At 39.1% G+C, this 13663-nt stretch overlaps 1 protein-coding gene across 1 annotated transcript; it reads left to right on the top strand.

Annotated features, from left to right (window-relative positions):
• The first annotated feature begins 8556 nt into the window (after nt 1-8556).
• On the top strand, nt 8557-12637 carry LOC121808361 (eukaryotic translation initiation factor 3 subunit C-like). Its single transcript, XM_042208795.1, has 4 exons — nt 8557-8704; nt 8942-9007; nt 9423-11192; nt 11459-12637. The coding sequence occupies exons 2-4, from the start codon at nt 8984-8986 to the stop codon at nt 12407-12409; spliced, it is 2745 nt and encodes a 914-aa protein (XP_042064729.1). The 5' UTR covers nt 8557-8704; nt 8942-8983; the 3' UTR covers nt 12410-12637.
• Nucleotides 12638-13663: the final 1026 nt, after the last annotated feature.

The following is a 13663-nucleotide window of genomic DNA, read 5'->3' as shown; positions in this document are numbered from 1 at the left end:
GGTCCAGTTAATCCGAAGAAGCACAAGAAGTGGAGCTCAACTTTGAGCCGAAAGAAATCTGGATCACTAAAGAACTGCTGAACGAGATGAAGAAGTTCGCAGACCCAAAACGCACAGCAATATATACGGAGAAGAGTGTCGTGGGGAAGTATGCTAAATCAGGGAAGATGTACGATTCGGCCGAGCTTAAGGGGATCTCAAGCAATGACGAGTTTCGGGGGGTATATAGAGGCAATCAGTTTTGACTGGTTGCTAAAATATAGCACCCTTGAGGTTCCGATAGACTTGGCACAGGAATTTTTCTCGACTTTTCGGTTTAAGTCCACCACTGACTTGGATGCCAATTCCATCAACTTCCGGCTTTTCAATGAAGAACATGTGATGAGCATCCGTGAGTGGACTTTACGAATGGGTCTGCTGACGCGTACAGAAGATGACGAAGGATTATGGAACGAGAGAATGGTTGGCCCACCAAAGTTCACACCAGGTTTCAAAGCGCAGAGCGCATGGGAATTCTTGACTCACCCGAGGGTGGGTCAATTTAAAACTAGTTTTTCGAAGGCTCACCATATCGAGGACAGGGTCCTGAGGTTCGCCCAAACCTTCATTAGCTACAATCTGATGGGCACGGCCAACAACGCATTGACGGCCCCCGACTTATACTTCACCTGGTGCATGGCCACGGGAGTGCGTGTCCATTTGGGTTATTGGTTAGCCCAAGCTTGCCACCAAGTAACTGCCAACCCTTCTCGGCATCTATATACATGCCATCTCCTTGGGGCTTATCTACAGCGGAATGTGATCATGAAGATCCACAAGGCTTGTCGGGAAGTGAAGATGTGTCTACCCCCCAGAGGTTTTCAACATGGATTACTTCTTTAACAAGGGGCTGCTAATCACGCACGGGAAGGATGTCTGTTTTTATGAAGTTGGTAAATCGGATGCCCAGATGAAACAGGAGCAAGAGATGGCGGGAGTGAAGGAAGTTGCTGATGTGGATGGAGCAAGACAGTCAGTCGTGGAAGTGGAAGTAATGAGGAAGGAAGTCGGATGGATGAGATCCGAAATTAAAAAGGTGAGGGAAGAAATCGTGGCCCTACGGGGTAATGGAAAGGACAGTAGTGAGGCTGAGAGGGTCAGGAAAGAAGCTGCCGGAGTAGGAACGGGAGTGGAAAAAATGAGAACGGAGGTTAGAGAGATTAGGAAGGAAATGGTGGCCCTCAAGGGGCGCATCTCTGATCTAGTGGCGACGTCATCCAGATGCACTGAGAGGATGACGGAGGGTGTCTCGCTGATAATGGCAATGACGAAGTGGTTGCGCGAGAAATTCCCGGACGCACCAAAGACACTTCCTGGACCTAGTAGCGGATCCAAGGCGCCAAGTCCAGGAAATCTATCTATCCAGAAGCAGCCACAAGTCACCAAGCCTCTAATCACCCCGTTCTCTACTAGACCCATGACCCTGAAGAAGACCGTACCCGGACAGACATAAGAGAGGACAGAGAAGCCGGAATCGCCGGCAAGAAAGAAAGCTAAAGTGACCCAACAGGCCGTGCCGCCCAAGTCTGGCTCCCGAGGGGGCTAGACCCCGAATTAATCTCCTAAACCAAGTAACATTTACTTTTCTGTCTTTTACTTTTCGTTTTTCTTGCGTTTGTGTTTTTATGTGCCAGCATGCTTTGTTTTGTATATATGTGTTATACCCTTCTACACTTAGCCCAATTTTTGGTTTAAGTGTGAGAAGGGGTTGTTTTGTCTTGCATGTCTTGGTTTTGTATGTTGTGCCTTCTCCCACTTAGCCCGATGTTCGGTCTAAGTGTGAGAAGTTTGTTTTGTTTGTGCGCCTTGTTTGTTTTTGTTTCATGTTTCTGTTTGCTGTTCTTACTTCCTTTCCCCCCCTTCACTAGGATAGCTTGGGGACAAGCTTGAGTGAAGAGGGCGGGGGGGAGTAAGTATGGTGTCTAATTTTTGTTTTAGAGTCTTTAGGATGTGTGTTTCGCATGAGCTAGCAAGATAATAAGGCAAGTTTCCCTTAGTGAGAGCGATTAAAGAGAGAATGCATGTCAACTTTGATACCTTCTTCCTTAATAAACTAAAAGCGGTCTGAATGAAGTTAGGACGATGGAAAAAGCCTTAGATAACCTAGCTGTGCAACCCTACTATAAGAGTGAGTTATAAGCCTAAATACTTTTTGTGCTAACATGTAAAATGGGCTACCACTTGATGCTTAGGGAGTAGAGTATGAAGGAGAAAAAAATGGGTTATGGAGGAATAAGCTGGACGAAGTCCAGAACTGTTGGTATAAGCTGGACGAAGTCTAGGAAAATGAGGTATAAGCTGGATGAAGTCCAGGGGAGGAGAAAATTGAAAAAAAGGGGGGAGGTATAAGCTGGACGAAGTCCAGGGAAAAAAAAGGGAAAAAAAGAATAAAAATTACCTGACCTAGAAAAAAAATAATAAATAAAAAAAGAGATGATAGAAAGGAGAAACTCTCGTAACCCAACGCATCAGTGGTGTAACTTTAACTTTGGAGCGTTTTTGTCCTAACATCCCTGGTGAGGAATGAGCGATCGAGTGAACCTAACCGCTGGGAAATCAAAAGGATATCTTGACGAACTGACAGACCGTTTAGATAGAAGAAGGAAGGGGGAGGATTTGAAGACTGTAGACGATCGGATTGAACTTAAGCTTGTGGGGACGGTCGCCTAAAAGTTGAAACTAGTTCATGTTTATCTGTTATGTTTGTTGTGTTTTGTTTTTGTGATGTTTTCTTTTTTGAGTCTATTAGTTGTCTAGGTCTAGGAGTCTGTTTTTATTTGTAGAGTCGTACTTGGGGACCGTGCATTGAAATTCGCCTTATTTCTTTTCTTGTCTTTCATACTTGAGGACAAGCATGGTTTAAGTGTGAGCAGTTTGATAAGGCTAATTTCATGCATCGGTCTAGGTATTTTATTTCGTGAAAACGCTGGGTCTAACGCATGTTTAAAGCCAGGTGTGTGAAGGTTTTCGCTAGATTCAGGAAAGGAAGAGGACGCTTGCATGGTCCTAGGAAACTGGTTAAAGAGTGGACATTGTGAAGAAAATTGCTTGACGGAGGAAGCCTCGGAGTTGAAGGGTAGAATAGGGATTTCTACGAAGACTCTAGAAGGCTATGTCTGCATCTATAAAAGAAAGAAGCATGCAAGCTGGAGGGATCTTCTCGGTTGGAGGCCTCGCTAACAGCCTGTAGCTTAAGTTCACTTTTCACACACTTGGGTTCTAATTCGCGGAGGATATCGAGTTCGCACTGGGGTTCACGTTTAGTTTTCTCGAAAGTATTTGTGGGTTGTAACACCGTCTTTCTGTGGGGCGAAGAAACAATTTAATTTCCATTTTCGTACTTTTCTGATTTCGCCGAGCTCCGCTGTTCGAAGCTCGGTCCTCTGTTTCTTTGCTGAATATTTCTCTTATCTTAATGCAAGTTTCGTTTTCGCTTATGTTGATTGTGTTGATTTCTGTTTGTTGATTGTGTTTACTTGAATGCTGGAGTTGGAATTGTTGGAGTTGGTTGTTTTCGTGGATTATTGCAGGTTCGTGGTTGGATCTGGGAGAATGGAGTTTGTTTGTAGATGAATCGGGGTTTTGTCTTGCTGATATTGTAGGATTGTCTGTGATTGTTAGAATTCAGAGTTGATCGGAGCAGATCTGTAAGAATCGGAGTTATGAAGTTGATTTTGATGGTTGTTGAGTTCGGATGGCTTGGATCCGGAGTGGATTAAGCACTCGACGTGAATCTGAGCAGTGTTGATTTAATTTCATGCCTAGTTTACGTGTTTTCATTTCGCTTCGCATAGTTTATGTCGATCTGATGTATTTTCGATTCGTAGCAAGTTTCCGGCATCCTGATTTCTATATTCTGTTTGAATCTAGGTATGTGTTCTGTTTTCTCCATTTACGTATTTGAGTCGGTTAGGAAAATGCATGTTGTTGTTAGTCAGGGCATGAGTTGGTTGTTTGCAGCTTTTACCGTACTTGCTATATTTGGAGTCATGGTCCCCACTGCTTTTATTCTCTCTGTCTAGTCTTAATTAGTGAATCGTTTACACGGTCTAGGAAGTGATTTTAATACCTCGCGGTCATGACGATGTTTGCTTTCAGTGTGTTTACAGTTTCCTAGGTCTAGCATTTACATTTCGTGCCTAGGACTAGAGTTAGGTAAAATTCTCAACCCTTTGCGTGGCAGCAGCCGCTTGTTTCCAGAGTCTCTAAGCACTACTTTACGAATCCATCTTCGTGGGATCGACCCCGCTTCCCTATACTAATCCATAGTATTTGGGGTTGAGGGATTTAATTGTTGAAGGGGAGTCGAGTGTGTCCAACGACAGAAACACTCTGTGTTCCTTGAGTTCCTGGACCTAGTGATCCAGTGGATTTAAGAAGCGCGGTGTCTTGACCGAGCATCTGCATTAACTTTCTCTGTGCACACTTGCTCACTCGGCTCCTGAGTCATATCTTAGCGAGCACGCACTTCAATATTTTGTGCATGATATTGATACTGATCTTGGCCTTTAATTTAAAAATCTAATGGCTATCATTTAGTTGTAGTTAGCAAATTAAAGATGAGCTAGTAATATAACACACCCCTAAGTTGGATTTGTCATGTTACTTAATAAATAATATAAATTATTTAATTTTGTATAAATAATCGACGATAAGGATTATAATAAAAAAATATTCACTTCTTTTAATTTATGCAGTTCCTTAGTCCGGCCTCACCTACAAAACCCAACCTCATGTGTCAGGTTTTCATATGTAGTTTCTCAACTACATTCAGTTCACTGCGTGTTACATCTGCAACTAGATAGTACAAAGCATTTATCCTCTCTGGTTTTATGACAGTGTGCCAATCCTTCATAAATTGCATTTTGCCACATGAAAAGGAGAAATTGAACCCCTTCTTCTAATACACTCAAATTTTGCATTGTTTTAAAGCTATTATTTGTTCTGTTTTGAGTGTCAAAGTTGCATTACATGTCCATTATTTACATATTTTATCCATTTGGGTATTTTGACGTGTTTTGTGAGAAATGTGCAAAATAGAGCTGAAAAATTGCATAAAAAGGTCAAAATCTGGAAGCTGGAGCAGAAGCTCAACCTAGCGGTTGCTGAAAACCAGTCTAGAGAGCTCGGAAGCCGTCCAGTGGGCCGCTGGGCATGTTCGCACGCAGTAGTCACAGTTCAAACCCATTTTTCTGGTGATTTTGAAGCCCGATTAGGGCGTTCTACATACCATTGTCTTCGTCTTTGAAAGATCTTCGCGATGGTACCTTGAACATCTCAATCGGAATTTTTTGAAAAAAATTATAGCCATTCTACGAACGTCGCGCAATATTGTCAAGTGCTGGATTTAGGCGGAAATTCAAGGAAAGAAAGAAACTATTACCTTGTGAAGCCAAATCTTTTCCGATTCTACTACCATGTCTTGGTCTTGCATCCGTTGGATCAGGCCTAGATTGCTTGCGAGATTCTAGCTCTACATCACTGATTTAGAACTAGTGGCTCCATCTTCAATCCTAGTATCAAAATTGGTTCGAAATTATCTTTGTCTTTACAAGTAAATTTATTATCAAAATACGTCTTCAATAGTTGTTCCTATAGTCTTATTTGGTACTATATTATACTTGATGATAAAACTGATGTGCACTACTATTAAGTGCATATCTAATAAAGATGGAATCGTTCGTTTTAAGATCGATTGTCAATTTTTTTTGGGTGGATGAACCATCACATTTGCCAAATACCCCCACACTTTGAGGTATTTGTGGGATGACTTTCTCCCTTCCACAACTCACAGGGAGTAACATCATTACCTTTGAGTGAGATCTTGTTCATGATGTAGTTGGCCGTAAAAACAACTCCCCCCCACATGTTATGGGACATCCCAAAACTAATCAACAAATCATTCATTATCTCTTTAAGAGTTCAATTCTTGTGTTCCACAACACCATTAGATTGTGGTGAATATTGATCAGTCATTTGATGAATTATATCACTTGTGTTGCATAATTTCTTGAACGAGGCAAACATACATATCTCCTCTGTCACTTCGAATCATTTTTATTTTACAACCAAGTTGATTATCAACTCCCTTCTTATAATTATTGAACGCCTCGATTGCTTAGTCTTTACCTCTTAAAAGATAAAGATATCCATAATCATGCAATCATTTAAAAAAGTGATAAAGTACCTTTTACCACATCTAGTTTTCACGAATTTTAAATCACATACATCAATGTGAATTAATTCAACGGGTTTCATATTCCGTTCATCCAAATGAAACGACAGCTTAGTCATTTTCGCCTCAAGACAAATCTAACATTTATTTTGGGTATTGACTTCATTTCCCGTTACTAACACCTTGTTTACTACCTGTTTAATAGCATTATGATTCTACAATGCCACAAATTTGAGCTGTTACAAGCTGTTAAGGGTGCCAGAGCTGGAGCTAGAGGGTGAGCCTGAACGAGCGTATTGGGACATGTTGCGTGTCTAGATTCGTTTACGCCACATCGTTATGTGCAAAAAAGACTCGTTTCATATTTAATGGGACAAAAGGGGTATTGTTAATGACTTTAAACTTTAGTATTATATAGCATCTTATTATTGTATACTCATTTCATATTAAGAGTCCGACACGGATTTTAAGAAATGTAATAGAAAGTTGGTAAAAAAATTTAATAGAATGTGAGTCTCATTTGTATACATTAGTTTTATTATAAAATGTGACTGAAAGAGTGAATCTGGGTTAGGAAGTAAAAGGGAAAACTAAAACTCCTAATGCGGGAGAGGGAGTATTTGAATTGGTTTATATTACTTTAATTATTATGGTGGCGTTCGGTTGCCATGACCAATATCATGAGACTATCCATCTAGGATTAAGTTGTGGGATTATTTTAGTTGGAGGGGGAGGCTATGACTAATTATCATGAGGCTATCCATCTAGGATTAAGTTGAAGGGTTCAATCTTATGAACCAAACATGATACATATTTAATCATGAGATTTAATCTTGCCAACGAACACCTATAACCCTATAACTAAGACTAAGGTAGAAATTAACTTTTTTGGAATACACGGTGCATGAAAGATTTTTTCGCTTTGTCCACCATGATTTACATGAAATGAATGTATTAACTACATCCTTTTATTCTTATTTGAGAGAATTCACAGTTAGGTATCTATTATTATAGGAGAATAAAAAGTGTAAATCATAGAGTACTACATAAATTTATTTGTGATAATTAAGTCGCCATTATCGAATATCATGATTTACATATATTACCTTTATTCATTATAACTAAGGTAGAAATTAACTTTTTTTGGTATACACCGTGCATGAATGATTTTTTCGCTTTGTCCACCATGATTTACATGAAATGAATTTATTAACTACATCCTTTTATTCTTATTTGAGAGAATTCACAGTTAGGTATCTATTATTATAGGAGAATAAAAAGTGTAAATCATGGAGTACTACATAAATTTATTTGTGATAATTAAGTCGCCATTATCGAATATCATGATTTACATATATTACCTTTATTCATTATAACTAAGGTAGAAATTAACTTTTTTTGGAATACACCGTGCATGAATGATTTTTTCGCTTTGTCCACCATGATTTACATGAAATGAATGTATTAACTACATCCTTTTATTCTTATTTGAGAGAATTCACAGTTAAGTATCTATTATTATAGGAGAATAAAAAGTGTAAATCATGGAGTACTATATAAATTTATTTGTGATAATTAAGTCGCCATTATCGAAAATCATCAGTTTAAATTAAGACATAAAAGAAATTCAAAATTAGGAAATTTCATCACAGTGATATATTATATTATAAAATTTATAAAATATTTTTTTAAACATCGATTATTATAGATGCTCAAAAACATTATCAATATCTTTACAGAGTAATAATTTTAATATACATATATTTCTATAACAATAATTCAAATATACCATAATAAATTTGATATACAAAATACTAAGAACTGATAAATTTTTTATAATATCATTAGTGTGATATTATTGAAATTTTAAATAATAATAATAATGTATTTATATTATTGCAAAATCTGTAAAGATCATATAAAGTGACGAACTAAATAAAAATAAACAAACATAGAACATGAATTGCAACAATTAAATAAAATAATCTTGAAAAGGATTGAAAATTTGAAAATTAGAGAATACGTCATTCTCATCATCCATGTTGTATAAAATAGAAAAAAATAGATAATGTAGAATAGAAGAAAGATTATATATGGACAAAAATAGAGATTTTTGTGAATGGAAATATAGCAAATGTGGTCCGACAAACTATATCATTTAATTTATTTTAATTCACAGAAATAAATGTTTTATAACATTTACAACTCAGTCAAAACCTTTGACCAGTCACGATTCCGACGATATTTAAACCAATGAAAAAAAATGCAATAGAATATTTTCTAAAAATGCTTTAAAATAAAATTCTCTCCCTCATTTGGTTTGATACGGTGCATTGAAAATAAAGCCCAGCCCACAAATATTCCTTCTCACCGCCATATACGGCCCATATTGAATTTAAAGCATGCACAGATGATTAGGGTTCCATACCCCATCTCTAACGCTTCTTCTCTCCTTCGTAGCAATTTCAATCTACTCAGGTGATTCGATCGGTAAGTTTGTGTTCGGTCGTCTGTTTAATTTTCATCAGCTGAGAAAAATTCGCAGGGTTTTCCGCTTCCCTTGAAAAAGATAAAAGTTGTGTTTTTTTGTTTGCATCCTGTTTGAGAAGTTTTAGATCTGAATTAATCGGTTTTACTTCGTCGATATATCGTAGATTTTGTGTTGTAAGCATTTTTTGATCGTATTATCGATTTTCATTATTTCTGATGTTTATAATTTGATTGCAGGCATCGAAGAAGTTTCTGAGTCGTTTCTGTCGGATTGAGAAAATGGCGTCGAGATTTTGGACTCAGGTTAGCAATGAATCCATTTGATTTTTTTTTTGTTCATTTTCTAAGCATCGTTCTCTATAACCAATCCCTATTTTGCTTTGATATGTTCGAATATTGTTTGCGAATTAGTTCTTTCTGATATGAGCTTGTTGTAGGAATCCCTATTTATGTTTTTTGTTCCTCCCAAGACTGATTATTTCAAATCAGACTCGGATTTATTATCAATAAAGTTTTTTTAATTGATACCTGAATATTTTAGTCCAGCTTTTATTATTTATTGCATTTCAAATTTTGTTTAACTGAATGTTTAAACTTGGGGATATGCTCCTAGTCCAATAAATTGTATTTCTGTCAAACTAGTTCTCTTTTTTATATTTGAAAACTTGATTTAACATTGTAGTTACAAATTGAACGTTTCCTTTTTTTGGAAATGTAGGGTGATAGTGACACTGAGGAGGAGGAGAGTGACTACGATGAGCAGGAAGACAATGTCGCTGTGGAAACAACCACCGCGACAGCTGCTAGCAGATATTACTCTGGCAATGCTAGTGATAGTGATGATTCTGATGGGCAGAAGCGTGTTGTTCGCCGTGTCAAAGACAAGAGGTTTGATGAGTTGTCTGCTACTGTGGATCAGATGAAAAATGCAATGAAAATCAATGACTGGGTGAGTCTCCAAGAAAGCTTTGAGAAGATTAATAAGCAATTGGGCAAGGTCATGAGGGTGACTGAGTCTGATAAGCCACCAAATCTGTACATTAAGGCTCTCGTGATGTTGGAGGACTTCTTGAACCAGGCCTTGGCCAATAAGGAGGCTAAGAAGAAAATGAGTAGTAGTAATGCAAAGGCCTTGAATTCAATGAAGCAGAAGTTGAAGAAGAACAATAAGCTCTATGAGGATATGATCAATCAGTGTAGGGAGAAGCCTGAACTTTTTGAAGAAAAAGTTGAGGAGCAAGAATCCGAGGATGATGTGGAAAGTGACACCAGTGAGTATCCGGACAATCTGGAATCAGAGGAGAGTGACGATGAAGAGGAAACTGGAAATGATGCAGAAACTGGTTCTGGATGGGAGAAGATGTTGAGCAAGAAAGATAAAATGATGGATAAGCAGTTCAAAGATCCCAGCCAAATTACTTGGGACACAGTGAACAAGAAGTTTAAGGAGATTGTTGCTGCCAGGGGTAAGAAGGGTACTGGGAAAATGGAGTTAGTTGAGCAGCTCACTTTCTTGACTAGGGTTGCCAAGACCCCTGCTCAGAAGCTTGAGATACTATTCAGTGTTGTCTCTGCACAGTTTGATGTCAATCCAAGTCTGAGCGGTCACATGCCCATCAATGTGTGGAAACAGTGTGTGCAGAATATGCTTGCAATACTGGATATTTTAACGCAGTACTCTAACATTGTGGTAGATGATATGGTAGAACCTGATGAGAACGAAACCCAAAAGGGAGCTGATTTCAGTGGTACAATTAGGATCTGGGGTAATTTGGTAGCTTTCCTGGAAAAGGTGGATGTTGAATACTTTAAGAGCCTTCAGGTTATCGATCCACACACACGTGAGTATGTTGAGAGACTCAAGGATGAGCCTTTGTTTTTAGTCTTAGCTCAAAATGTGCAGGAGTATTTGGAAAAGGTTGGGGATACCAAGGGTGCATCAAAGGTTGCTCTTAAACGAGTTGAACTTGTTTATTATAAACCTCAGGAGGTTTATGATGCTATGAAGAAATTGGCTGAGCTGGACAGTGGAGATGCTGAGTCTGGAGAAGAAAAAGTTCAGGAAATTAGGGGACCAACAGCTTTTGTTGCAACTCCTGAGCTGGTTCCTCGTAAGCCTACTTTTCCGGAGAATAGCCGTGCTCTGATAGACATACTTGTTTCACTCATTTACAAGTATGGTGATGAACGGACCAAGGCCCGTGCTATGCTTTGTGATATATATCACCACGCCATATTTGATGAATTCTCAACATCACGTGACTTGCTGCTTATGAGTCACCTTCAAGATAATGTCCAGCACATGGATATATCTACACAAATACTTTTCAACAGAGCTATGTCACAGCTTGGTTTATGTGCCTTCAGGGCGGGTCTTGTTCTCGAGGCCCACAGTTGCCTATCAGAACTGTATTCTGCTGGCAGGGTGAAGGAATTGTTAGCACAGGGGGTTTCTCAGAGCAGATATCACGAGAAGACTCCGGAGCAGGTATATTTTTCTGGTAACTTCAGTTTTATTTTATTTCATGTTGAAGATGTTAAAAGCTTGCTACTTTTGAAACTCCATATTCAAATTTATCTGATGGAAGTGAATTAAATATCAGTTTCCCCCTTTTGTTACTTTGTTTTTTTTGTGCTATTAATCTACATCGATTTTTTTTATATGAAGTTATAAGTGGCAAAGTGTCATTATTGTTGTCTTTGAGATTGTTTGTAGCTCTCATTCTGGCCTCTTAAGATTCTAAAAATTTGCAGGAGCGGCTGGAGAGAAGGCGACAGATGCCTTACCACATGCATATAAATCTCGAGTTTCTTGAAGCTGTACATCTGGCTTGTGCAATGTTACTGGAGGTCCCCAACATGGCAGCCAATGTGCATGATGCCAAACGTAAGGTCATAAGCAAGAATTTCAGGAGGTTGCTTGAGATGAGTGAGCGACAAACCTTCACTGGCCCGCCTGAAAATGTCAGGGACCATGTAATGGCTGCTACCAGGGCTCTCAGGCATGGAGATTTTGACAAGGCATTTACTGTAATCAAATCCCTCGATGTGTGGAGATTGCTGCGCAACAAAGATTCGGTTCTTGAGATGCTCAAGGCTAAGATCAAGGAAGAGGCGCTGAGGACCTACCTCTTCACATACTCCTCGGCTTATGATTCCTTAAGCCTGGACCACTTGTCCAAGATGTTTGATCTTTCGGATGCAGAGACACGTAGCATTGTTAGCAAGATGATGATCAATGAGGAGCTACACGCCAGCTGGGACCAGCCAACAGGGTGCATTGTCTTCCATGATGTCGAGCACACTCGATTGCAAGCTCTTGCTTTCCACTTGACAGAGAAGGTTACTGTGCTTGCAGAAACTAACGAGAGGGCCATGGAGGCCCGCTTTGGTGGTGGTGGGATGGAGGGTCTTCCTCTTAGGAGGAAGGACGGTCAAGATTATGCCGGAGCAGCAGCTTCCGGTGGTGGCGGTGGTAGGTGGCAAGAGTTTTCATTCAATCAGAACCGGCAAGGGAGCAGCGGTGGCAGAGGAGGCTATACTATTAGTGGTAGGGCATCGGCTCCAGGGCTCGCTAGCAGTGGTTTCTCTCGGGATCGGCAAGCTCGTTTGGGTCGGGCTTACCACACGGGCTCTGGTGCTAGGGGTGGTCAGTCTGATGGCTCTGCAAGAATGGTTAATCTGAACAGAGGGGTTCGAACTTAGGTTTAGTGTAGCCGATTTCCATCTCATAATTTAAATTTTGGTCCTCTCTCTATAAATCGACGACTGTTTTACAGTGCCTAACACTATTTGCTGTCTTGTTCTTGCTCATTATCAAATTTTGCTATCGAATTGTTTAAGGATACGTGTCTTTGTAATAGATGCTGTTGAACTCGCTACTTTGGCTTATGTTTTATCGAGCAAATTTATATGATTTCAACTTTTTATTAATTGTTCTAAACTCTGTTGACAATTGTCATTATAAAGGTTCAAAGTTTCACTGATGTTTTACATGTATTATGCTCTTGTAGATGATTATCGAAGCTAGGGGTGGCGAAACGGGTTATCCGCGGGTACTCGCACCCGACAAGTCGGGTATCCGTGCCTGATTTCAGCCAAATTTGTTGTCTCAATACTCGCCCCGCAACATATCGGGATTACCCGATACTCGTGTCGGGTATCCCGTACCCGACATTGCGGGTACCTGAACCCGATCCGAAACTCGGATGCTGAATATGACCCTTTAATCGTGCAGAAAATGCTTCAAACCAAAGGTCGAGTTCATGAAAGCAAAATGAATTTTGAGATTGTTGCCGCGTAATGATTTCAGCTTTTTGTTTTTTAATTTGCTCTTCAATCTTTATGCAAAAATTCCAACTATCAACTATGCACAAATGTGGTGATTTCTAGTCTCACTTTGAAAATAATCAAAATTTGATCAGAGTATGTATGTGCATTATATTTGTATATTTAAATATATAGACTAAAGACCCATTTTGGTCCTTAACATATTGCGATTTTACGATTTTGGTCCAAAACATTATTTTTTGAATTATTCGGTCCCTCACAAATTAAAACGGGTCACATTTGGTCCGAATTTGACGGAACTGTTAAAATTTAACAGTCAACGGATTTTAATTACATTTTGACCGGATTAAGTTAATAATTATGTTTTATTAATGTATAATATCTAATTAACCAAAACCTAAAAATTGCAAATTTTTAGTAAATAATAATTATTACAAAAATAAATTAAACATAAAATGATTTAACAAAATTATATCAAATGAACCAACGCCTCACAATTTCTACACTCAATCGCGTCCAGCTCCTCGAGCACAAGCTGCTCAAGGAGTCCATTGCGATCCTGCCGATGCTGGAGAGCGAGATTTCCACCAAGGATTGTGAAATTGAGCGGTTTAGGAAGAAGATCGAGTGCCTGGAGGTGGAGAATGAGTGACTGAGGAACGAGAATGA

The sequence above is a fragment of the Salvia splendens genome, chromosome 6, assembly GCF_004379255.2.
Source record: "Salvia splendens isolate huo1 chromosome 6, SspV2, whole genome shotgun sequence".
Classification (NCBI taxonomy): domain Eukaryota; kingdom Viridiplantae; phylum Streptophyta; class Magnoliopsida; order Lamiales; family Lamiaceae; genus Salvia; species Salvia splendens.
Note: the sequence above shows the minus strand (reverse complement) of the source record. Positions and strands in the feature narration are given on the sequence as shown.

Bases quoted from the DNA above. Each gene is read 5' to 3' on its own strand.
- LOC121808361 (XM_042208795.1), top strand. From the start codon at position 8,984: ATGGCGTCGAGATTTTGGACTCAG. The intron at 9,008-9,422 runs GTTAGCAATGAA...TTGGAAATGTAG, and splicing joins CGTCGAGATTTTGGACTCAG to GGTGATAGTGACACTGAGGA. The intron at 11,193-11,458 runs GTATATTTTTCT...AAAAATTTGCAG, and splicing joins ACGAGAAGACTCCGGAGCAG to GAGCGGCTGGAGAGAAGGCG.